This window comes from Podarcis vaucheri (genome assembly GCF_965113315.1).
Source record: "Podarcis vaucheri genome assembly, chromosome: 6".
NCBI lineage: Eukaryota > Metazoa > Chordata > Lepidosauria > Squamata > Lacertidae > Podarcis > Podarcis vaucheri.
Genome location: NC_138764.1, coordinates 104,354,770 through 104,379,772, shown reverse-complemented (window position 1 = coordinate 104,379,772; position 25,003 = coordinate 104,354,770). Strand labels below are relative to the sequence as shown.

The 25,003-nt window shown below is 48.6% G+C and overlaps 1 protein-coding gene across 3 annotated transcripts in view; it reads right to left on the bottom strand.

Annotated features, from left to right (window-relative positions):
* Window positions 1-3,346: 3,346 nt before the first annotated feature.
* MYLK2 (myosin light chain kinase 2) overlaps window positions 3,347-25,003 on the bottom strand; it is a 38,556-nt gene continuing 16,899 nt past the window's right edge. For all 3 annotated transcript variants that reach the window (XM_082226082.1, XM_082226083.1, XM_082226081.1), the window contains exons 4-12: window positions 21,163-21,268; window positions 18,527-18,620; window positions 17,321-17,430; window positions 15,637-15,778; window positions 14,293-14,363; window positions 13,553-13,681; window positions 11,614-11,766; window positions 8,273-8,405; window positions 3,347-4,725 (exon numbers count right to left, since the gene is read on the bottom strand). In XM_082226082.1, coding sequence (XP_082082208.1) covers window positions 4,645-4,725; window positions 8,273-8,405; window positions 11,614-11,766; window positions 13,553-13,681; window positions 14,293-14,363; window positions 15,637-15,778; window positions 17,321-17,430; window positions 18,527-18,620; window positions 21,163-21,268 — 1,019 coding nt within the window. In that variant the 3' untranslated portion in view covers window positions 3,347-4,644. The remainder of the gene's footprint in view (window positions 4,726-8,272; window positions 8,406-11,613; window positions 11,767-13,552; window positions 13,682-14,292; window positions 14,364-15,636; window positions 15,779-17,320; window positions 17,431-18,526; window positions 18,621-21,162; window positions 21,269-25,003) is intronic.

Here is a 25,003-nt window from a genome sequence, read left to right as displayed (position 1 = left end):
CACGCCTTTCTCTCCATTGCTAAATCAGTGGTTCCCAAAGTAGGATGTAGTGCCCCTCTGGGAAGGACGCGGGTGGCACTGTGGTCTTAACCACGGAGCCTCTTGGGCTTGCCGATCGGAAGGTCGGCGGTTCGAATCCCCGTGACGGGGTGAGCTCCCATTGCTCTGTCTCAGCTCCAGCCAACCTAGCCGTTCGAAAGCATGCCAGTGCAAGTAGATAAATAGGTACCGCTGTGGCGGGAAGGGAAACGGCATTTCTGTGCGCTCTGGCTTCTGTCACGGTGTCCTGTTGCACCAGAAGCGGCTTAGTCATGCTGGCCACATGACCTGGAAAGCTGTCTGTGGACAAACGTTGGCTCCCTTGGCCTGAAAAGCGAAATGAGCGCCGCAACCCCATAGTCGCCTTTGACTGGACTTAACCATCCAGGGGTCCTTTACCTGTTTTCAGGGGGGGGGGGTGCTAAGAGGCAAAGGCAGCAGGCTGGCACTAGAGGTGTAGAAGTCCGTCAGACTTTGAGAAGAGATCAAGTTCATGAATTGTGTCGAATTAATTAGACTAATTAATGGGATTTTGAACAAATGTGCAACTATCTGCGGCTGCTTGGAATTTTATGGTGCTCCTTTGTTGTGTTGTGGGTTTGTGCAGGCTGCTATTCTGAATGGCACTTTTTGTATGGCAGAGGGATGAGTTTAGGGAACCAAGGGGAAAGTGGCCTGGAAAGGTTTGAAAACAACTGTCCCAAATGAGCTTGGAGCATCCTGCGGAGAAGAGAGGGTCAGGATCCTTTGTTATCTGGCAGAGGAGGTGTTGGACCTGATCCCAAGAGAGCTGCTCTTAACTCCCTGGTCAGCCATATGCCTCTTGGGTTGCCAGCGGTGCAGAGGCCAAAATGAGGCAGGGAGAGAGATGGATGGATCCCTTGGCTTAAGAGTAGGGAGTGTGTGACTGGGATTGCGTCATGCTCCAAGTGTATCCCTGCTCCGTCATTGGTGTGATGGCCTGGGACTTGGGCTCAGACTCAGAACCAGAGGAGTCTCAGTCTGCACCAGATCCTCTGCCTCAGGCGGCATCTGGACCAAGTCTGGGGCCTGATCCTGAAGAGTCTCAGTCTGCACAGGTTCCCCTGCAGCAGGCACCAGGGCCGAGTCAGGGACCTGAGCCTGCCCTGGCTCCAGATGCGGGGATTCCCCCGTTGCCTCCAGCTGGGCCATCGCTTACAGCTGCTCCACTACCGGTTGGGTCAGGGGAGGCTGAGGCGGCCTCTGGGTCTACTCACCCACTGACATCTCCCGAGCTGCAGAGACTCAGGTCTGAGAAAAGGAGAGACCTGAGTACTCGCAGGAGGAGTGCTCGCCTTCGGGCGAAACAGGGAGGTGAGTCACCGGAGGATTAGGACCGGCTGTTACCCCGACAGAGATAAAAGGCTGTTAGACCCTGCCCCAGGTTGTGGGAGCAACATTGCTAGCCTGGTTTCCTGCCTTGTGTCCTGCCTTGGCCCTGTTGGACTGACTCCTCACGGAATCCGTGGATTCGGGATCGGACCTGAACCGTGTTGCTCGGGTTAACCTCCAGGCCCAGCACATTTGGGGAAACTTGTCCAATCTCAGACTTTGTCTTCTACATCAGCCTTGTCTAACCTGCTGCCCTCTCGATTAATGGGTGATATGATAGCCATGTTCAAATATATAAAAGGATGTCACATAGAGGAGGGAGAAAGGTTGTTTTCTGCTCCTCCAGAGAAGCGGACACGGAGCAATGGATCCAAACTACAAGAAAGAAGATTCCACCTAAACATTAGGAAGAACTTCCTGACAGTCAGAGCTGTTCGACAGTGGAATTTGCTGCCAAGGAGTGTGGTGGAGTCTCCTACTTTGGAGGTCTTTAAGCAGAGGCTTGACAACCATATGTCAGGAGTGCTCTGATGGTGTTTCCTGCTTGGCAGGGGGTTGGACTCGATGACCCTTGTGGTCTCTTCCAACTCTATGATTCTATGATTCTAGATGCTATTGTAGAGAGAGAAGGTTTCCCTGGTGGTCATTTCGCAAGGCAGGAATCTCAACTCGAGATTCCATGGCAGATGGGCATCCAATCTCTGCTTAAAAACCTCCCAGGAAGCAGCGTCCACCCCCTTCCATCACATCGGAAAATATGATGCCGCATGATTCCAAGTCAGACTCACGGGTCCATTCAGCTGAGCATTGCTTACACTGACTTGCAGCAATCCTCCAAGGGCTTCAGGTGGGGCGTTTTCCCGGCCCTACCTGGAAATGCCAGGATTTGAACCTGGGACTGGTGTTCTGCCACTGGGCTACTGCCCTTCCAACCCCATCCCTGGCCAGCAGACATGCTGGGTGATGTTGTTGGGAGTTGTAGTCCAGAACATCTGGCAGGCGCCACGTTGGAGCAGCCTATACATGTTACCAGGAGATGGGAGAGACTCCGGGTTTCTCCTTTCGGTGGCAGTCCACACGTCCCCTTGTACCGGTTCCTTCTGGCCTCAGCTTGCCCATCAGGAAAATGGGCTCGCGAGTGACCTACGTGGCTCGGCTGCAGGAAAGACAACATGCAGCGAGGATTCCCAAAGCACACCAAGTGATGCAGGAACTAAAAACCACAATCAAACCCTTGTCAACACCCCTGCTTACCCCACACCCTTCCACGGAGCTACGTTTCACCGGGTTATTCTGGGTCATTAACCTAAGGGGGAGTTGGAGGGAAGTTTAAATAAAAGAGGTTTTGCAAAAACACGCTCGGCTTTGGCCTGCAGTTCCATTTGAGGCCGGTTTCCCGGGATCTACAGGGGGGTGACCCTGGGCTAATGGAGGAGATCTCCGATGTGCGCACGAACACTCAACAGGCACACTTGGAGCACTCCTCTCTGTTGGTGGCCGGCTCTGAAGCAGCCCTTTCAGATGGGCGAGGAGGCGGCCGTGGCGAGGCCAGCCCAGCCCAGATGGTCTTCATTAGTCCATCTCCTTCCCCTCTTCCTTTGGGGGGGGGGGATGCAAGAGCTTTGCTCTCCCCTTCCCCTTCCACTCCTCCCCGTTCCCCTTCCAGACCCTTCGGCAGCGCAGGAGGGCAAAGAGGTTAGCACAAAGTGGTTTGCACAATGCTGTCTTCTTATTCTCCTCCTCCTCCTCCTCCGGACCAGCTGCCCATCTGGGGATGTTCCTCCTGGAATGCCGGCAGTTTGCTTCCTGCCCGCCCAGAGCCTAGAGGATCTCTGAGTGCGCAGGCCGGAAAAGGCAGTTTCCTGTCCACATTATCAGCTTCCCACAGCCGTCCCTGGCGCAGTGGGGTTCAAGTCCTTGGGGTTGTTTTTGGTGTGTGGTTTTTTTGCTGGGGGGGGGGTGTCTGCAAGGCTGCCCTTGTGGGGACAAGGCATTGCTTGTGCTAGACCATCACGCAGCCTTTCTCAACCTCGGGTCCCCAGATGTTGTTGAACTGCAACTCCCATCATCCCTAGCTAGAAAGGCCAGAGCCCAGGGACGATGGGAGTTGTAGTCCAACAACATCTGGGGACCCGAGGTTGAGAAACACTGCAAACCTCAGCTAACTCCAAGACATAGCTGTCAACTTTTTCCTTTTTTAAAGGGAAAGTCCCTTATTCCAAATAGGATTCCTCGCAAGAAAAGGGAAAAGTTGACAGCTATGCTCCAAGAGCACGCAGGGGGACAAGGCCGTCCTAAGCAGGGTCGTGAGGTGCAACTTCTGTGCAAAAAGTCAGAGCAGAGACGTCTTGGGGGTGCCAGGGCAGTGAGCGATTTGTGGGTGGCGCAAGCAGATTGGAAGCCGAGAAGCCGTTCTGCAGAAGGAGATGGGCACAGGGTTGGCAGCCTGGCAAAATCCTTATCGCAAAGGTTTGGGATTTCTCAGTCAGGGGTGTGCGGGCGATCCAACACGCCCTGTATGCACAATCTTGGGGGCTTGGGAAGGTGCTCTCCCCAGCACTGTGGGGTCAAGATTTTGGCTCGCTGGGGAAGGTTACAGAACCAGTCTGGGCAGCTGGGGAGAGGACGGTCACAGCGGAGAAACTGCAGTTGAGGCAAGCCGCAGCCATCCCAGAAACCAGTTCCCTTAAAGTTTGCACGGTGGAATCGGAGGCAAAAAACAAGGCGTAGCAAAGGTAAGGAGATGCAGTTGGCTGCAGTGGTTTCGGAAGGTCCCTTGAAAGCAGCGAACGGTCAGACTTTTGTCGGGTGAGGTCCTTAGCAGCAGTCCAAGAGCAGCATGACACCCAGGAAGCTGGGTTTGTGTGGAGCGTGGAGTCCAAGAGGGAGAGGCAGCAGAATAGCCACTAAACAGGAGGACGGTGCTAAAGTCAGACAATACGGAGAGGTAGGGAAGACTGGCTTAGTGGCAACTGTGCGGGAATATGGGGATGCTATCAGAGAGAGCAAATATCCTACACATGGAGGGAGCTTCCCTGCTAAAAAGTTCCAGGCCGGCGTCCACCGGCTTCTTGCCCCCAGCTCTCCGGGAAGGAGCCAGCTCTGGGGCAGGCCCCGATCCTCTTGCCCAAGCAAGTCCCTGAGATGTGGGGCACCAGGAGCGCAACGCAGTTCAAGCTTCCCGTCGGGAGTTCCCCCTGCCCCCTTTCCGTCCACGTGTCGCTCGATTCTGCCCGCTTCCAGCCCCGCCGCTCAGACGCCCAGCGCGGTCAGGGATCCCGCGCTGGTGATCTTCTTGAACCGGTTCGCAGCACAGACGCCGATGAAGTTTTTCTGCGCGGTTGGAAAAGAAAACGCACACAAGAGTGAAAAAGGGGGGGGGGATAGCATCAAGGCTAGGAAGCTCACACCACAGGGTCAAATTATAATAAATTAAAAATTAAAATTAAATTAAAACAATGCAAATCAAGTATGCAAATCAAGGTTGTTCTTCTAACTTCTGTTGCAGAATTTCTTCTGTTCCCTATGAGGAAGGGGAAATGGTCTGTGGGAGCCCTGGGTAAGATTCTGGGTTTACTGTGGTGGACATGTAAAATAGTAATTCTGGGAAATGATATATAATGAATTGAAAAAAATGTTCAATTTAGCCTTTATCAAAAAACCAGAAGCTTTTCTATTGGGAATAATAGGGGATGAAATACCAAAGTACTTAAAAAGAATGCTTTTTGCCCAGAAGTGGAAGGAAGAAAAAGTCCCAACCAAGGGTGGATAACCAAGATGATGGACTATGTTGAAATGGCGAAGTTGACCGTGGAGATCAGAAACCAAGCTGATAATTTTTTTTAGCAAAATGTGGGAGAAATTTATAGAGTACCTTAAAGAACACCATAGATATTAAAAAAGTTAACAGGATTGTTATAACCCTTCTAATGTAATAAGACTAAAGTTTTAAAAAAGGATATAAAATGATTTTGAAAAAATGTAATTTGATGCAACAGATTAAAAAAAACAGATAAAAATTGGAAACCAGGCGAGGGTGGGGGGGAAGTCCAGGGATTCAAGTAATCTCAGATGTGCAAAAACGGAAAATGATTTAAATGTATAAGAATATTGTTTTTAAAAAGGGGGGAATTTTTTTTTAAAAAAAACGAATTCACTGAGCACCGATCAAGGTTTGTTTCCAGGGAGGTTAGATGATGTTCAAATATACGAACTATTTGAAGAGCAACTGTAATCCACAAATTACACTAGTAGGACTACAAGAGGTTTTGTAAGGAGAAATGTATGAAGCATTGTAGAGAAAGAATAGAGATATTAGTTATGAATTAAATGTAATTGTGGAAGTAAGAAATGTATATTTAGTGAATAGATTGGAAAGTTTTCAGATATGATTGATGGAAGTAAAAAAAAAAGGTGTAAGATATGAAAGCATGTTTAATTACTGTTGAAAATGATATGTTGAAAAACTAATTTTATATATATATATATATATATATATATATATATATATATGCTTTCGTAGATTTTCACGGGTATAGGAATGCAGGTTTTGGTGTCTTCGGGTGTCTTCCCGTGTAAGAGTTGGGGTGTCTGTGCGACGTTTCGACGAGGTCTCACTCGTCATCTTCAGGCTGGTGCTTTCGGCTTCTTGTTACTGGAACAGAGCAGAGTCTGGTGTTTGAGTTCCTATAAATACTGTTGAGGGGTGTGGTGTATAGCCTCCAACGTTCTGGGCAGAGAGGAAGTTCCTAGATTAGTGTGCCTTTTCTTCTTTTGTTCCTTAATTACTTGAGGGATATCTTGGGTGATTTCATGAGTGATATTCTGAATATCACTGGGTGGGTCATTAAGTGTAGATTACAAAAAAAAACCGACACCAGAACCAGAGGCACACAGAACGCCGTCACCAATCAACCACACCAGACCCAAACCCAGACCCTCTCCACAGACATATTACAGACTCCATCCAGTAACCAAACTATAGTGGCACCTCCGGATGCTGCACCCCCCTGCAATCCCTACACAGATCTGGCTGGCACAAGGCACAAAACCATAGCTCGCCCCTATACACGAAGCCAAGCCAGAGCACAACTAAATGCAGCACAGCCATCTTCTCAGAAAAACTCTTCACAAGCTCAAGAGGTCAAGACACGAAAGCTTTAGCAACTAATCTACACTTAATGACCCACCCAGTGATATTCAGAATATCACTCATGAAATCACCCAAGATATCCCTCAAGTAATTAAGGAACAAAAGAAGAAAAGGCACACTAATCTAGGAACTTCCTCTCTGCCCAGAACGTTGGAGGCTATACACCACACCCCTCAACAGTATTTATAGGAACTCAAACACCAGACTCTGCTCTGTTCCAGTAACAAGAAGCCGAAAGCACCAGCCTGAAGATGACGAGTGAGACCTCGTCGAAACGTCGCACAGACACCCCGACTCTTACACGGGAAGACACCCGAAGACACCAAAACCTGCATATATATATATATATATATATATATATATATATATATATATATGAGGTTCATCAAAGCAACTCCATTTCCCTTCCTCTTTCCTGGCTGCAAAAAGTCTTATCTTTTTTGGGGGAAGCAGGTTTGTTGTGCAAAGCCTCCCACTCAACTAGACTTGTGCAACCTGAATTCCGCTGGCGTGTGATTGAACCCCACCCCAAAACAGTGGGTGGCCCACCAGCAGCCACTGAGCGACCTCCCAGTCTGAGCCCAAAGCTTGTGGGATGACTCACAGGGGAGTGGGAAAATGGACCAAAACAGCCATCCCCCCCTTCTGGATTTGGCGAGCTCCCTCCCACGACTGGCTGCCCCTTTCCTTTGTGGGGAAGCTCAGGACAGAAATTTACCGTATTTTTCGCTCCATAAGACACACTTTTTTCCTGCTATAAAGTACAGTGGTGCCCCGCAAGACGAATGCCTCGCAAGGCGGAAAACCCGCTAGACGAAAGGGTTTTCCGTTTTTTAGCTGCTTTGCAAGACGATTTTCCCTATGGGCTTGCTTTGCAAGACGAAAACGTCTTGCGAGTGTTCCAATCTTTTTTTGCTCCCCCCCTTTTTCTAAGCCGCTAATAGCCTTTTAGCCACTAATCCGCTAATCCTTTAATAGCCGCTAAACCTTTAATAGCGCTAATCCGCTAAGCCGCTAATAGGGTTGCTTCACAAGACGAAAAAACCGCTAGACGAAGAGACTCACGGAACGGATTAATTTCGTCTTGCGAGGCACCACTGTAAGGGGAAATGTGAGTGCATCTTATGGAGTGAATGGCGCTGCACAGAGAGGTAGAGTTGTGCAGCGCCCCTTCAGCGAGGCGCCTGTCCTGCAAAGCCAGAGGAGGAACAGAAGGGTCTCCTTCTGTTCCTCCTCCCGCTTCGCTGAAGGGGCGCTGCGCAGCTCTCCCTATCTGCGCAGCACCTCTCCTTCGCAGGAGAGGCTCTGCGCAGAGAGGGAGAACTGCGCAGTGCCCCTTCAGCAATGTGCCTGTCCTGGCTTCCGCCTTAGTGGGAGCCTTCATCCTGCTACCCGAGAGAGGCTACGTGCGGCTATCCTATAAGCCAGGACAGCAAGAGGGATCACTACGCAGCGATCCCGCTTGCTGTCCTGGCTTCCGCCTTAGCCCCGCGCATCCTCTTCCGGGCAGGGGGAGCCTTCATCCTGCTGCCCTGAAGAGGCTTGGCGCGGTCGTCCCAGAAGCCAAAACAGCCACATGGTATCCCAGAAGCCAGATCCCTCTTGCTGTTCTGGCTTCTGGGATTCAAAATATTATTTTCCCTTGTTTTCCTCCCCCCAAAACTAGGTGTGTCTTATCATCCGGTGCGTCCTATAGCGCAAAAAATACGGTACTAAAGAAGCAAATACCTTCCATCGCCTCTTCATCACGTATTTTCGGAGCAGGACCTGGGATTTCAGCCGCCGGTTGACCCGCTTGGCTTTCTCTCCCAAGTTGTTGAGCCAGGGGTGTTGCAGGCACTGAGCGGCACTCAGGCGTCCGCTGGGGAGGGGGATGAGAGGCAAAGGTTATCGGGGGGGGTCACCACCTGCAGCTGCTGTATCCCAGACCCCTAGCCCCCCCATCCTGTAACGTACAAAACCCTGCAATAAATAGAAAGCGCATCAAACAGAGTCTGCGTTCCAACCTGCCCTGCAGAATTCGCACTCAGCTTCTGCTGCCGGTTGGGGAGGAAGTTGTCGACGGCACAGTCAGTGGCCAATTGGTGCCACACACAACCAGTTACTGCAGCTCCCCCCCATGGGGTGTTTTTTATCCTGCTGTGTTATTATTGGTTGTTGTTTTTCAACTTTTTAAACAAATACAAATAAATATAAACAACCAACATGACAAAATAAAAATCCTTAATAATAATAATAATAATGATGGAAAAGGCTAAAAAACTACAAAAAAATATCAAAGCACATGGCATAGAACAAAAGAGGGAAGGAGAAGGAAGAAAGAAAGAAAGGAAAAAGGGAAAGAAAAAAAAGAGGGGGAAAAGGAGAAATGAGCCAAAACACAAGAAGGCTCATTTATTGTACGCTTCCGTCAAGGTCACAACAGATCATTATTCTTATCGATTCTCTCTAGCTGTATTCCATAGAATCCTTCATCTTGGTATCAGGGAACATTTCTCTGTGCGGTATCATTCTAAACATAGCCAGGTCTTTATTGATGAACCCTTATCCCCTAGATAATTATTTAAACATCCCCATTCTTCTTTTTAAGTTTATCTCTTATTGCATCTGTCAGCTTCGCCAGCTCCAAGCACTCACACAATTTGACTACCCATTCATCTTTAGTGGGTGTGTTGCTATTGTTTAATGGGCATGGCCCCCTTTCAAAAAGGTGGTTTGGATATCCCACGAATCACAACTTTCTAGAGCGTGGTGATAGCAACTAGTCTGCAGGGTTGGGGTACGGTTCATAAAGGGCATGACTCGCAGCACAGCTCCTTTAACTGGACCTCCGTCCCAGAGACCCGTAAGCATCTCGACTGGCACCCAAACCCAGCCTCAAGACCTCAGGAGCAGCAAGAAATCCAATATGCAGGGAGCCTTGAGGGAAAACTCAGATATCGCCACCCTTCACCCGCATACCAGACCTCCAATTGGGGGGTTTTTAGGGTTGTTTTTTTTTAAATACAGACTTTTGGGAAGACGTTGAGAAAGCTACATTCTTCAAATTTATTTCCTTTTCTAATCAAGAATAGCTATCTTCACTATACTATTGTATTTTAATATTTTAATATTCTGTTGGAAGCCGCCCAGAGTGGCTGGAGAAACCCAGCCAGATGGGCGGGGTATAAATAAATAAATAAATAATAATAATAATAATAATAATAATTATTATTATTATTATTATTATTATTATTACTAAGGGAGTGTTTCTTCCCCCTCTCAGAACACGAGGACTCGTGAGCATCCAGGGAAGCTGAATGTCGGGGCAGATAAAAAGAAGTCCTTTTTCATGCAATGGAGTGTTAAACTGTGGAACTCCCTGCAACTGGAGACAAGGATGCCTTTAAAAGAGGATAAAGCAAATTCATGTAGGGTTGCCGATGGCTGTACTAGTCATTATGGCCTTTTCTTGCCTCCCCAGCTGGGGGAAGCAATGCTTCTGAATACCAGTTGATGGAAACCCTAGGAGGGCAGAGGGCTTGTGTTCGAATCCTGCCTTCAGATTTCCCACAGGCATCTGGTTGGACACTGTGAGAACAGGAATCTGGACTAGATGAGCCATTGGCCTGATCCTGGACTATGCAGAGTTAGATAAATTAACAGGAAGGATTCGAAACCTGCGGGACCAGAGATTCTCAGAAGACTGGAGTAAATTTACAAACTATTTGAAAAGCAATTGTGATGAACAGATTACGCTAGCAGGATTGCAAGAAGTTTCATAAGGTGAATCATCTGAAATGTTGCAAGAAAGATAATGAGGAGAATTATTAGTTAAGGATAATTAAATGTTTTAAATATTTACATGCTCTGGTTCTCTCCCACTTGGACTATTGCAATGCACTCTACGTGGGGCTACCTTTGAAGGTGACCCGGAAACTACAACTAATTCAGAATGCGGCAGCTAGACTAGTGACTGGGAGCGGCCGCCAAGACCACATAACACCGGTCTTGAAAAACCTACATTGGCTCCCAGTACGTTTCTGAGCACAATTCAAAGTGTTGGTGTTGACCTTTAAAGCCCTAAATGGCCTCAGTCCAGTATACCTGAAGGAGCATCTCCACCCCCATCGTTCTGCCTGGACACTGAGGTCCAGCGCCGAGGGCCTTCTGGCGGTTCCCTCACTGCGAGAAGCAAAGCTACAGGGAACCAGGCAGAGGGCCTTCTCGGTGGTGGCACCTGCCCTGTGGAACGCCCTCCCACCAGATGTCAAAGAGAACAGCAACTACCAGACTTTTAGAAGACATCTGAAAGCAGCCCTGTTTAGGGAAGCTTTTAATGTTTGATGTATTACTGCATTTTAATATTTGGTTGGAAACCGCCCAGAGTGGCTGGGGAAGCCCAGCCAGATGGGTGGGGTATAAATAATAAATTAAATTTTAAAAATATAGAAATTAAGAAATGCATAATAAGCGATAGAGAATGGAAAATCATCAGAGGTGTTGATGGAAGTCTAAAAATATTGTATAAGATGAGCAGTTATGTTGTATGACTGTTGGAATAGATATATTAAAAAATCAATAAAAATGTAATATTTTTTTAAAAAGCCATGGGCCTGATCCAGCAACCAGCTCTTTTTAGGTCCTTATGGATGTCCACAACTTCTAGTGTCATGTGAGCGAGAGAAAAAGTCTCTCTATCCCCTTTCTCAGCGCACTGCTTCCTTTTAGAAACCTCTATCGCCTCCCCTCTTTTCCAGAAACGTCCTCTGTCATCACAGCAGAAGCCAGATTCGCTTCTTCAACCGGGATAGCTCAGTTGGTGGAGCATGAGACTCTCAGGGTTGTGGGTTCAAGTCTCACACTGGGCGAAAAGGGGGTTGGACTAGATGACCCCTGTGGTCCCTTCCAGCTCTCTGGTTCCATGATTCTAAAGAGCCTGTGCAATTTTCTACTGGTCTCCCTCCAGCTAGAAAATGTTAAAGGGTGTGGTGACTCTCCATTTGCTCTCTGGCTGACCTGGAGGTTAATCGGTTCCCACACAGAAAAGGGCAAAGCTTCCCCCCCTTTTGCCCCAAATGGTCCCAGACCTTTTGTTCTTGATAATCAAGTTGGAGACAAAGTCCTTGGCTTCTTCGGAGATGCCCTCAAAAGCTTCCTCATCAAAATACCAGTTGGCTGCCAGGACGTTGTTGAGGGTTTCCGTGTCGTTGTCGCCCAGGAAAGGGGAGAGTCCGCTCAGCCTGAGAACAGGGTGGGGAGACGAGGAGAGAGAGCGTCAATCAAGGCTCGTTAGTGAAGGAAAACTCTCCTGGGGCTCAGAAATTTGGCAAATGCAAGCGACTCCGGGGCCAGGAGCCGGGCTGCTCCAGAACACGCCGTGGCTACGTCAGAGCACAAAAAAATCGGCTCGCTGGGCCCATTTCCCTTCCAATCTCTCCCCACCGCAATCGACGCCGTGGGTGTTCTGCTGCAGTTCTGTTTCTGCCAAATACATTGCTGCTGCTGCCCCAGAGGTCAGGACCGCAACCGACGGATTCAAATTACAGCGGCACCTCTGGTTGCGAACGGGATCCGTTCCGGAGGCCTGTTCGCAACCTGAAAAGAACGCAACCTGCGTCTCAGTGGGTCGCGATTTGCCGCTTCTGTGCACGCACGTGGCGTCATTTTGCGCGCCTGTGGCGAAACCTGGAAGGAACCTGTTCCGTTACTTCCGGGTCGCCGCGGGACGCAACCTGAAAACGCGCAACCAGAAGCAAACATAACATGAGGTATGACTGTAGAAGAAAGGAGATTTCAACTAAACATCGGGAAAAACTTTCTGACAGCAAGAGCTGTTCGGCAGAGGAGGTTGTGGAATCTCCTTGCTTGGAGGTCCGACTGTCAGGGACGCTTAGATTCCTGCATTGCTTGGGGTTGGGCTAGATGACCCTCAGGGTCCCTCCTTCTGCCTCTTGGTTTTATTATGTCTTTTTGCTTTCTCATTTGGTGCTTTTATGTTTGTGAGGCGCCCTCTGATCTGGAGATGAATGAGGGTATGCAAATTTAATAAATAAAATAAATGACAAATACGGCAGCTAGACTGGTGACTGGGAGCAGCCGCCGAGACCACATAACACTGGTCCTGAAAGACCTACATTGGCTCCCAGTATGTTTCCGAACACAATTCAAAGTGTTGCTGCTGATCTTTAAAGCCCTAAACGGCCTCGGTCCTGTATACCTGAAGGAGCGTCTCCACCCCCATCATTCTGCCCAGACACTGAGGTCCAGCCCTGAGGGCTTTCTGGCGGTTCCCTCACTGTGAGAAGCCAAGTTACAGGGAACCAGGCAGAGGGCCTTCTCGGTGGTGGCGCCCGCCCTGTGGAACGCCCTCCCATGAGGTGTCAAGGAAATAAACGACTACAGTGGTACCTCGTTTTGAGTCTGGGATCCATTACGGAGCCCCAGATGCTTGACAAAGCGCCACTCTGCGCACGTGCTTGAGCGGTTTTGCGCTTCTGCACGTGCGCGAGCAGCAAACCCGGAAGTAACCTGTTCCGGTACAGTGGTACCTCGGGTTAAGAACTTTTCGTTCTGGAGGTCCGTTCTTAACCTGAAACTGTTCTTAACCTGAAGCACCACTTTAGCTAATGGGCTTCCCACTGCCGCCACCACACGATTTCTGTTCTCATCCTGAAACAAAGTTCTTAACCTGAGGTACTATTTCTGGGTTAGCAGAGTCTGTAACCTGAAGCATATGTAACCCGAGGTACCACTGTACTTCCGGGTTTGCTGCTGACGTTCCACGAAATGGACACTAAACGGGGCCGACTCAAACGAGGTACTACTGTTACCTGACTTTTAGAAGACATCTGAAGGCAAAGTTTTTAATGTTTGATGTCTTATCATGTTTTTAATATTCTATTGTGAGCCACCCAGAGCGGCTGGAGAAATCCAGCCACATGGGCGGGGTACAAATAGCATCATCATCATCATCATCATCATTATTATTATTCCTGATTCCGAAGGCACCCCTTCCCCTCAACTCACAGCATGTAGGTGATCACCCCCATGCTCCACATATCCGTTGTGTAGGAGACTTGTTCGTAGCTCACCACCTCCGGAGACAGGAACTCGGGGGTGCCAAAGTTCACTTTCAGCTTCTCTCTGGGGTTGTATCTGGGAAGGTGAGAGAGAGAGAGAAGAATCTAGCACCAGGATCCTGCTCCCTTCGGAAAGGAATTTGTCCTGTCCCCTCCCCTCGCCCGGTGCCCAGAAGAGGCACACAGCAGGGTCAGGAGTGTGGAAAGGGGAGAGGGGGCTGGTGCAGGCTGGCGATGCTCTGGGCCAGGGGTCCCCAAACTAAGGTCCGTGGGCCGCGACGACCCCTGCTGCCCGCTGCCGCCGCCTGCTCTTACTGGCGCTGCGCTGCGCAGCTGCCCACTTCCGGGTCGGAGAAGCACCGGAAATAGCTTGTACGCATGTGCAAGCATTATTTGCGCATGCACAAGCATTATTAGCACATGTGCAAGCATTATTTATGCATGTGCAAGCATCATTTGCGCATGCACAAGCGTTATTTCCGGTGCACATCCGAGTCGGAGGAGGCCCCTGCACATGCGCACAAGCTATTTCTGGTGCTCCTCCGACCAGGAAGTGCGCCGGAAATAGCGTGTGCGCACGCGTAGTATGGGCACGCACTCCCTTGCCCTCCGGCCCACCACGCGATCGGCACTGGAGACATCGTCCCGATGCGCGGTAAGTTTGCTGACCTCTGCTCTGGGCATTACCTTCGAGCGAGTCCAAAATCAATTATCTTCACCATGTGGCCAGTCGAGGTCACGCACAGGATGTTCTCTGGCTGCGGAGGGAGAGAAAAGATAACACCCCCCACTCCCAAAACACCACCTCCGGTTAGTGACTTTGTGGGGAACCTGCAAATAATCCACTTGAAATCTGGAAAGGTTTGGGGAAGATGGCAGGAAGGTCTCTCTGCCCCTTGGAGAGCAACTAGATATCTTGTGTCTGGCGCAGCAGAGGAACTGGGCAGACCCATGGCTGTTTCATGCCCATCTCTTTTTTTGGCAGTGGTTACCAAAGTTGGTAGGGACGCAGGTGGTGCTGTGGGTTAAACCACAGAGCCTAGGGCTTGCCGATCAGAAGGTCGGCGGTTCGAATCCCTGCAACGGGGTGAGCTCCCGTTGTTTGGTCCCTGCTCCTGCCAACCTAGCAGTTCGAAAGCACGTCAAAGTGCAAGTAGATAAATAGGTACCGCTCCGGCAGGAAGGGAAACGGCGTTTTCGTGCGCCAGAAGCAGCTTAGTCCTGCTGGCCACATGACCCGGAAGCTGTACGCTGGCTCCCTCGGCCAGTAAAGTGAGATGAGCGCCGAAACCCCAGAGTCATCCACGACTGGACCTAACAGTCAGGGGTCCTTTACCTTTACCTTACTAAAGTTGGTAATAGGAGCCCCTGGGCGGCAGTGGGATTACATGGTGCGGGGGCCGCTAAGAGGCAAGGAGGCAGCAGGGAGTGTATAATTACCATATTTTTTGCTCCATAAGACTCACTTTTTCCCTCCTAAAAAGTAAGGGGAAATGTGTGTGCGTCTTAAGGAGCGAATGCAGGCTGCGCAGCTATCACAGAAGCCAGAACAGCAAGAGGGATTGCTGCTTTCACTGCGCAGCACTCCCTTTGCTGTTCTGGCTTCTGAGATTCAGAATATTTTTTTCTTGTTTTCCTCCTCCAAAAACTTGTGGTCTGGTGCGTCTTATAGAGCGAAAAATGCGGTAAATAAATAATTTATACCCCGTCTGACTCTGAAAAGTTGGTATCACTGGATCAGATATATCCATTTTGCTGAATTCAACTAAATAATTTTCATTGGCATTTGAATAAACGTGCCATTAATTGCTGCACTTCTGGATTTTATCTTCCTTAGTGGGTTATGCAAACTCCTACTGAGAGTGATGCTTTTTATAAGGTTGCGTCGGAGCTACTGCAGATGCATTGATGGAAGCAGTGTCCGGGAACCGCTGGTTTGGCCCCAAAGGTCTTGCGCCCCACAATAGCTTTGCCCTCCTCCTCCTCCTCCTCCTCCTCCTTCTTGAGGGAGGGCAGTACCCCTCCTCCTACCTTGAGGTCCAGGTGGAGAACACTCATGTGGTGCATGAAGAGGATTCCGTCACAGATCTGGCGCACAAAGACCATGCAGTCCACCTCCGTCAGCTGGTAATCCTCGTCGATGATCCGCTCAAAGAGCTCGCCGCCCTCCACGCTGCAAGGGCAGGAAAGGGGCTGCCTTAGACCATCAGGTGAACCCCAAACCCCTCAGGGCCACAGCTGTCAACTTACAGATTTGAAAATAAGGGACGAGAAGCCTCGAAAATAAGGGATCAGCAGCCAAAATAAGGGATTAACAATTACTTTGATATAATACATACAGTGGTGCCCCGCAAGACGAACGCCTCGCAAGACGAAAAACTCGCAAGATGAAAGGTTTTTTCGTTTTCGTGTTGCTTCGCAAGACGAATTTCCCTATGGGCTTGCTTCACAAAACGAAGCTTGCCCCCACACCCCGGACCCCTTTTGAACCAAGGGGCGGCAACGGGGAGAAGCGATTCTCCCCGCTGCCCCTTCCCTTGCTTTAAAACAGGTCCCCTCTGTCCCCGGACGTCTCCATAGGAACGCATTGATTGATTTTCAATGCATTCCTATGGGAAACCGTGCTTCGCAAGACGAAAAACTCACAAGAAGAAAAAACTTGCGGAACGAATTAATTTCGTCTTGCAAGGCACCACTGTATTTTGTTGCGTGCAAATGGCTTTAGATAGCTATTAGGTCCATAAATTACCATATAGCATATATTCAACACAAAAAACCAGCAACAATTTGTTGTTGACAAAGGACAGCTGGACATAGAAAGGGCCCCATTTCCTTCAGTAGCTTATTTAAGGGACATCATCAATAAGGGACAGCAGCGAGACATGGCGCTGGGATAAGGGACTGTCCCACCAAATAAGGGACGCTTGGCAGCTATGCTCAGGGCAGTGCATTGTGGGTGCTACTCATGCATGTGGGATTTTCCCAGTGTCTATGTGACATCACCAAAAGGCCATCCCATATCCTCCCACATTTAGGTTCCATTTAGGCTGGTCACCACCCCAATGAAACAAATGTCCTGACTGGAAGAATCCGCGACCAGAAAGAGGAGGAATATCAAGAAGATTGGAAGAAATTTAAGGACTATTCGAATAAATATTGTAATATAATTAGAAGTCACTTGAAAGCACCAAATAGGCCTAGGATTAATTTAGGATTTAATTAAGTCAGTTGGATTAAGAACAATAAGAAAAAAGAAAAAGATAGTTAATTGCTGGAAATATTTTTAGTTTAAGAATGATATTGGAAAGCTGTTACATACAGACACAATGAAATTCAGAAGGGAGGGATCTGGGGAAGTCAATTAACAATGTAAATAAAATTGGGTTTTTAAGGGATATGGCACTAAATTGTTGTTGTTTTGCTTTTGCTTTTTCAGTACTGTATATTTTTTGTATGTTTTTTTCCTTCTTTTTATGTTATATTTGTTATAATTGTGGAAAATTTAATTTAAAAAATTTGGAAAAAATAAAGAAAGAAACAAATGTCCTCATTTGAATGAATCAATGCTTTTTCTGCTAAACTTGTGCCAGAGCTTGCTTTTCTCCTCCTCCCTCCGCATTCGTTTTTCCTCGTGTGTCGTGTCTTTTCAAACTGCAGGCCTGAGTGCGGCGACTGCCCGAGGACTGAGAGCCTGCCTCGCAACTCCATGACTCACAACTCCATGAAGAGCATGATGTCCTTCGGAGTCTCGATGGCGTCATATAGCTGGATCAAGTTCCTGTGGTTCAGCTGATTCATCACGTCAATTTCCACCTCGGCCGCTTCCTAGAAGGGCAAAAGCTGGTCAGTGTGGAACGGAGGCTGGCTAGGGGAGCCTTTGCCAGGCTGGTACCCTCCAGACATTTTGAACCACAACTCCCATCAGCCCCCACCAATGTCACAGTTTTGCACCACAGCTTCCACTACCTGAGACCGACAGGAGTTGCAGTCAACCTATGCGCAGACCATGGGTGCTATCCAACTAACATGCCCTGTCAGTGCAAGGATTTATTCTTGCACAACAAAGTTTCCCCTCTCTTCCCCCCAAACCTTTTCTAGGGGTTCCCCCAACCCTCCCGATGTGATGGCCTGGGACTCGGACTCTGAATCAGAGGAGTCTCAGTCCGCACTGGATCCTCTGCCTCAGGCAAGTCTGGGGCCTGATCCTGAAGAGCCCCAGTTTGCACAGGTTCCCCTGCAACACGCACCAGCTGGGCCAAGTCAGGGGCCTGATCCTGCCCTGGCTCCAGATGTGGGGATGACCTCGTTGCCTCCAGCTGGGCCATCACTTACAGCTGCTCCACTACCGGTTGGGTCAGGGGAGGCTGAGGCGGCTCCTGGGTCTAGTAACCCACCGACGTCTCCCGAGCTGCAGAGACTGAGGTCTGAGAGAAGGAGAGACCAGAGTACTCGCAGAAGGAGTGCTCGCCTTTGGGTGAGACAGGGAGGTGAGACCCTGCGCCTGAGACCCTGTGCCTGACCTAGCCTGGTTTCCTGCCTTGACCCTGTCGGACGGATGCCTCGTGGAATCCCTGGATTTGGGACCGGACCTGGACCGCGTTACTCGTGTTAACCCCTGGGCCCAGCACACCGGAGCAGGTTTGGGAAATGCCCAGGGGCGTGAGGAGGAGTAAGGGAGGCTCTGTTGCACAAGCGCTGACAAAAACACCTTTTAGTAAATTTGCACTGTTCTTACGTTATTTTGCACATCCATCGCTTTGGTCCTCATTTCAGCAGAACGAAATGATGAATGGGTTTCACAAACCTGAACTAAACTTAGCAGGGCAGCCGTGCAGGAAAACCCAGCACAAAGACCAGCGCAGAAAAGGTGTTACGCGCATTGCTACATGTTGCAGCACACTGCACACCAGAGGGCACCTACCCTGTCTTTCGGCCCCTGCTTCTTAATAATTTTCACGGCCAGTTTGAGGCCTGTCTCCTTCACTGCACACGTACGGACTTCTCCAAACTTCCCCCTGTGGAGGGAAAGAGAAAGGCAGGTCCTGAGAATTATGAATTCTTTCCAAAGTTCCTCCAAAGCACTAAAAAGCTCACTTTTTCCATGAAACCTCATTCCCAACAATAACAAACGTTTAAGAACGGATGACGTTTATCCCTTCCTCCTCAACTCCACTTCCCCCTTTCTGTTTCACCATCACCACCAATTATCTTTCTGGAGTGTAAACGCCTTGGGGCAAAGACCCTTTTGCCTTTCAGGCACTATGTGCAATGATGGCTTGGTAACAACAAACCTCTCATTACAGTTCTTTCTAATAATAATAATAATAATATTTTAATTTATACACCGCCCATCTCGCTGGGTTTCCCAGCCGCTCTGGGCAACTTGCAACACATATAAAAACATAACGCATCAAACATTAAGAAACAAAATATCCTGTACGAGCAACAAACAAACCAATAAATCAATAGAAACCAACAACAACAATAATAATAAACATTTACAGTTATACCCAAATTATAATAACCACCAACCCCAACTAAACATTTAATCAACATCAGCCCAACAAAAACAAAACAGAGAAATCAAATTTAGAACCGTTTAAAACATTTCAGCGAGTTGCCCCAACCCTAGAGTGCATGCATGAGAAAGTAATGGGGATTTCTAGATCTGAATGATGAATGACCGGACTTCTAGATTTGATGGTGTTGCGAATCATAGAACTGAAAGGGACCCAACCCCCTGAAATGCAGGAATATGCAGCTGCCCCATACAGGGATCGAACCTGCAACCTTGGCATTATCAACACACTGCTCTAACCAACTGAGCTAAGTGTTCCTTTAAGGCAGGGGTCAGCAACCTTTTACAGCCGTGGGCCGGTCCACCGTGCCTCAGACCATGTGGTGGGCTGGACTACATTTTGAAGAAGAAAAAAATATGAACGAATTCCTATGCCCCACAAATAACCCAGAGATGCATTTTAAATAAAAGGACACATTCTACTCATGTCAAAACACGCTGATTCCCGGGACCATCCACGGGCCGGATTAAGAAGGCGATTGGGGCGGATCCGGCCCCCGGGCCTTAGGTTTCCTACCCCTGCTTTAAGGCAATGTTTTATTGGTCTGTTGCTTACTGATTGCTGGAGAGGGTTTGGCTTGCAGTTGGGTAGATGTGTTTTCTTCAATATTCTGCACTTTATAAAACATTGCAGCATTCTTTCTTTCATTTACAAATGCCAATCTTACTGCTGTATTTTCTTTTATGTGTATTATTTAAAAAATAATATCCATATCGCAGAAAACCATCAGGAAATTGGAAACAGTCACAATTATTGTGGGATGCAATACATAAGTAGCAGTCAAGTACGACATTCCTTGTTTTCCTAGAGTGGACATGCAGGGGAATGTTTGGTCCAGCCAGTCGTAAACTTCCTGTTTCCTCCTAGGCTGGGACATCCTTCCTTTGCATGTGACTAGAGGTGGGGGTGACCTTACCTGCCCAGGTAACAAAAAGGACAAAGCACGCAGCACCACCTCTCTCTTTGGCTCCCTCCATTGTTGGAGCATCTCACAGATCCACACGTATGTACTTTGTAACTAAGTCTGCCTTCAGGGATCCAATTTTGAACTGATGATGTGAGTAAACTTATTTTATATACAGTCATACCTCGGGTTACAGCTGCTTCAGTTTGCGTTTTTCGGGTTGTGGACCGCCGAAACCTGGAAGTACCTGAACAGGTTACTTCCAGGTTTCAGCGGTTGCACATGCACAGAAGCGCTAAATTGCACTTTGTGCATGCGCAGAAGCGCCGGATTGCAACCTGCGCATGCGCAGACGTGCAGATGCAGGTTGCAAATGCTGCGGGTTGTGAACGTGCATCCCGCACAGATCATGTTCGCAACCTGAGCATCCACTGTACTTTAAACAAGATTGTGGCATGTTTATTCTTTTAAGAGGGACATAAGGAAACTTAATGGGACGCGGGTAGCACTGTGGTCTAAACCACAGAGCCTAGGGCTTGCTGCTCAGAAGGTTGGCAGTTCGAATCCCCGCGGCGGGGTGAGCTCCCGTTGCTCGGTCCCTGCTCCTGCCAACCTAGCAGTTCGAAAGCATGAAGTGCAAATAGATAAATAGGTACCGCTCTGGCGTTTCCGTGCGCTGCTCTGGTTCGCCAGAAGCGGCTTAGTCATGCTGGCCACATGACCCGGAAGCTGTACGCCAGCTCCTTTAGCCAATAAAGCGAGATGAGCGCTGCAACCCCAGAGTCGGCCACGACTGGACCTAATGGTCAGGGGTCCCTTTACCTTTAAGGGAACTTACCAGGAACTTAATATTAGTGAGAGGCTTACACAAACCTGCAACCAGCTATCTGCTGTGCGTTTAAAAAGGGAACTGTAAAACTCTGCTAAGGAATAGAACTTGCTAGCGCAAGTTAAGAAGGATATTAATAAACAAAATATCCTCTCCTGCCACCCTGAACATTCCACAATTATGTCACTGGAAGAGCGAACAATTTGGCACCCTCTCTCTCCCCCCCACCCCCGGTCAGGCCTTACCCTCCCAGCATCTCCTTGGTGTTGATGCTGTAGGTGTCTTTGAACTCCGCCGTTCTCAGCTGGACAATGCGATGGGTGAAGGGAGCAGGTGGAGGGGGAGTGTCATCTGGAAGAGAGAGGCAGGGGTTAAAACAAAAGAAAAACCATTGGGCTAATTCAGGGGTCTGCAACCCGCGGCTCCGGAGCTGCATGTGGCTCTTTTACACCTTTGCCGCAGCTCCGGGGCGGATACTAGCGAGGGGAGGAGGCACATTGTGCGCCCCGACACTCTCCACTGTGGCGGGTGCTTTACTGGCTGTGACATCGCATGGAGGCGGTGCGTGCATTAGTCACGCACCGTCCCGACGTCACCTTCCCGCCCGCTGTCAGATCGCGGCTCCGGAGATATATTTGTTTTAAATGTGGCAATGGTTTTGCGGCTCCCAGTTTTTTTTCCCTTCGGAAACGGAGCCAAGTGGCTCTTTTTGTCTTAAAGGTTGCAGACCCCTGGGCTAATTCATTCATCCACCTGGGGCTCCAGGCCTGCATTCAGCTCTCCTCCGTGGCTCCTAGAAGCCGTCTCAAAAAACACACAAGACGTAACCGGCTGTACTTTTGAATAAATAAGGTATACTATTCACTCTATCAAATTGTAGATTTCAATGGAAGTCTCATAAAGTTCGACGGAAAAAACAGAAGACCCAGTGGATCAATTCATTCTATAGTCCGTTCATGCATAAGGTCCATACATGTGTAAGTATCTATTCCACCTGTCTGTTCAAAGAGTCCAATAATCCACACAGTTCCACAGAATCCTTTCACGGAGTCTAAGACAAGGATTTCCCGGAATATTAGCCTTGTTTCGCCATCCTAGGCTTCATCAGTAGAATAGACTCATATGTAATATTACAGGATAGTGGATCTTATAGCATAGTATTTGAGCCTGTTTGAAATAACTCTTGTAATGTAGACATAGACTTTGGACACAATGGAGAACTTAAAAGCTAGAGTGATTTAGCAGCCCTGTTTAGGGAAGCTTTTAATGTTTAATAGGTTATTGTATTTTAATATTCTGTTGGAAGCCGCCTGGGGGGCTGGGGAGACACAGCCAGGTGAGCGGGGTATAAATAACAAATTATTATTATTATTATTATTATTATTATTATTATTATTATTTACAATATGCAGATGGAAAAGATAACTAAAGAACCCATGGAGGGGAGGAGGGAAGTCTAAAGATTCGGAAGAATCTTCTTGTAATTTTTTTCATTTGTGATTTTGAATGTGAATAAATTTGTAAACAACCCCCCCCAAAAAAAAATGAAAGTAAGCCCCAAGGAAAATCTGTACCCGCTGCCTTGTGGGACATTTTTGGGAGAAGGAAAGGTTAAGGAAACCCTACAAATCCACAGGCTGCTTGGCTGCTCCTTCCTGCAACTCCTGCAGCCAAACATCTTGCTCTGCTTTGCTTAGTGCAACATCGGTGGGGCTGAGTGGGGGAGCGGATCTTGTCCTCTGGGAAGCCCAGGACCTCCACACACCCTGGCCAGGTTTGTGCCCCTCCCGGGTGGGGGGAGGTCACTTCAGTGCTGCAAGCGCAGCCCAGCCGCTGGTGGAAATTGCCATGTCCAGGATTCACAGCTGATGTGACAATTCTGTATGCAGCAGTGCTTCCCCAAGGCATGTGCAGAGGGCGACCCCTACTGGCGAAATAGGGATGGTGCGTCTGGGCAGCAGCCTTGACGAGTTGCAATAATAATAATAATAATAATAATAATAATAATAATAATAATAATAAATTTTATATACCCCACCCCAGCCAAGACCAGGCTCAGGGCAGCTAACACCAGGTAAAAAACAATTGATTAAAATACAACTTAAAAACAAGATTAAAATGCAACATTAAAATGCAGCCTCATTTCAGTGGAACTGAATCAAAAGCTTTTTGGAGATGAAAACGTCAAATCTTCACCAGGCCAGAAAAAAGCCAGGGAAGTCCCCAAATTCCATCACAGAAGGAGAAAGGAAAAGGAAAGCCAGGCGGAACAACTCTGTCTTACAGGCCCTGCAGAAAGAAATCAGATCCTGCAGGGTCCTGGTCTCATGAGACAGAGCGTTCCACCAGGCCGGGGCCAGTGTTGAAAAGGCCCTGGCTCTGGTTGAGGCTAATCTGGCTTCCTTAGGGACCTCTAGGGTGTTGCTATTTATGGACCTTAAGGTCCTCCGCGGGGCGTATTGGGAGAGGCAGTCCCGTAGGTACGGGGGTCCTAGGCTGTAAAGGGCTTTAAAGGGGTTTCATCTTTGCTTCACGGTGTATCCAGGCTGGGGCCAAAACCATCTTGGACTCTCCTTCCTCAGAGTTCTTTAAGCCAGGAATAGCAAACTTGGCCCTCCAGCTGTTTTGGGACTACAATTCCCATCATCCCTAGATAACAGGACCAATGGCAGGATAGTACACACTCTTTCAGCTTCTGCCTTCTGGAAGAAGGTACAGGGTTATAAAGACTAGGACTAAAGGCCTGAGAAACAGTTTTTATCCAAATGCGATTTTGGTTTTAAATGCAGTGTAACTTAGTCTCTAGAGGGACGCGGGTGGCGCTGTGGGTTAACCACAGCGCCTAGGGCTTGCCGATCAGAAGGTCGGTGGTTTGAATCCCCGTGACAGGGTGAGCTCCCGTTGCTCGGTCCCTGCTCCTGCCAACCTAGCAGTTTGAAAGCACGTCAAAGTGCAAGTAGATCAATAGGTACTGCTCCGGCGGGAAGGTAAACGGCGCTTCCGTGCGCTGCTCTGGTTCGCCAGAAGCGGCTTAGTCATGCTGGCCACATGACCCGGAAGCTGTACACTGGCTCCCTTGGCCATTAGGTGGCCGGCTCTGGGGTTGCGGCGCTCATCTCACTCTATAGGCCAAGGGAGCTGGCGTACAACTTCCGGGTCATGTGGCCAGCATGACTAAGCCGCTTCTGGCGAACCAGAGCAGCACACGGAAACACCGTTTACCATTCCGCCGGAGCGGTACCTGTTTATCTACTTGCACTTTGATGTGCTTTTGAACTGCTAGGTGGGCAGGAGCAGGGACTGAGCAAGGGGAGCTCACCCCGTTGCGGGGATTCGAACCGCCGACCTTCTGATCGGCAAGTCCTAAGCTCTGTGGTTTAACCCACAGGGCCACCCGCGTCCCCAGTGCCGGATTTACGTATAAGCTAAACAAGCTATAGCTTAGGGCCCCACTCCCTTGGCCCCCAAAAAATTTAAAGAAAAAAAACCTGGATGTACATTTCCAAAATAAAAGATAAAAAAAACCCCTACATACAGCAACAGTGTTTTGTGTTGTGTAGGCTCCTACGATGTAAGTAATGGGCCCCCAATCATTTTATGTTAAGCTTCATAATTATTTCACCATTAATATACTTCTTCTTAATTGTATTTCAGTTCAACAGTTACTTTGATAAAATACATATTTTGTTATGTGTAAATGGCTTTAGATACCTATTAGGCCCATAAATTACCATAGAACATATATTCAACACAAAAAAACCAGCGACAATTTGTTGTTGGCAAAGCACAGCTGGACATATAAAGGGCCCCATTACCTTCAGTAGCTGAGGGCCGCATCAAACCTAAATCTTGCCCTGCCACTGGCCCACTTAGTTCAATATTATCTCCACCAGGCATGGGCAGAAGGTAGGTTGGGATTTACTGGTCAATATCTGCATCATACTAGATCTACGTTCTCCAACCTTGGGTCCTCAGACATTGTGGGACTACAACTCCCATTATCTCAAGCCAATTTGGCAAATGGCCAGGGACTATGGGACTTGTAGTCCAACAACATCTCGGGACCCCAAAGTGCAGAATGCTGTA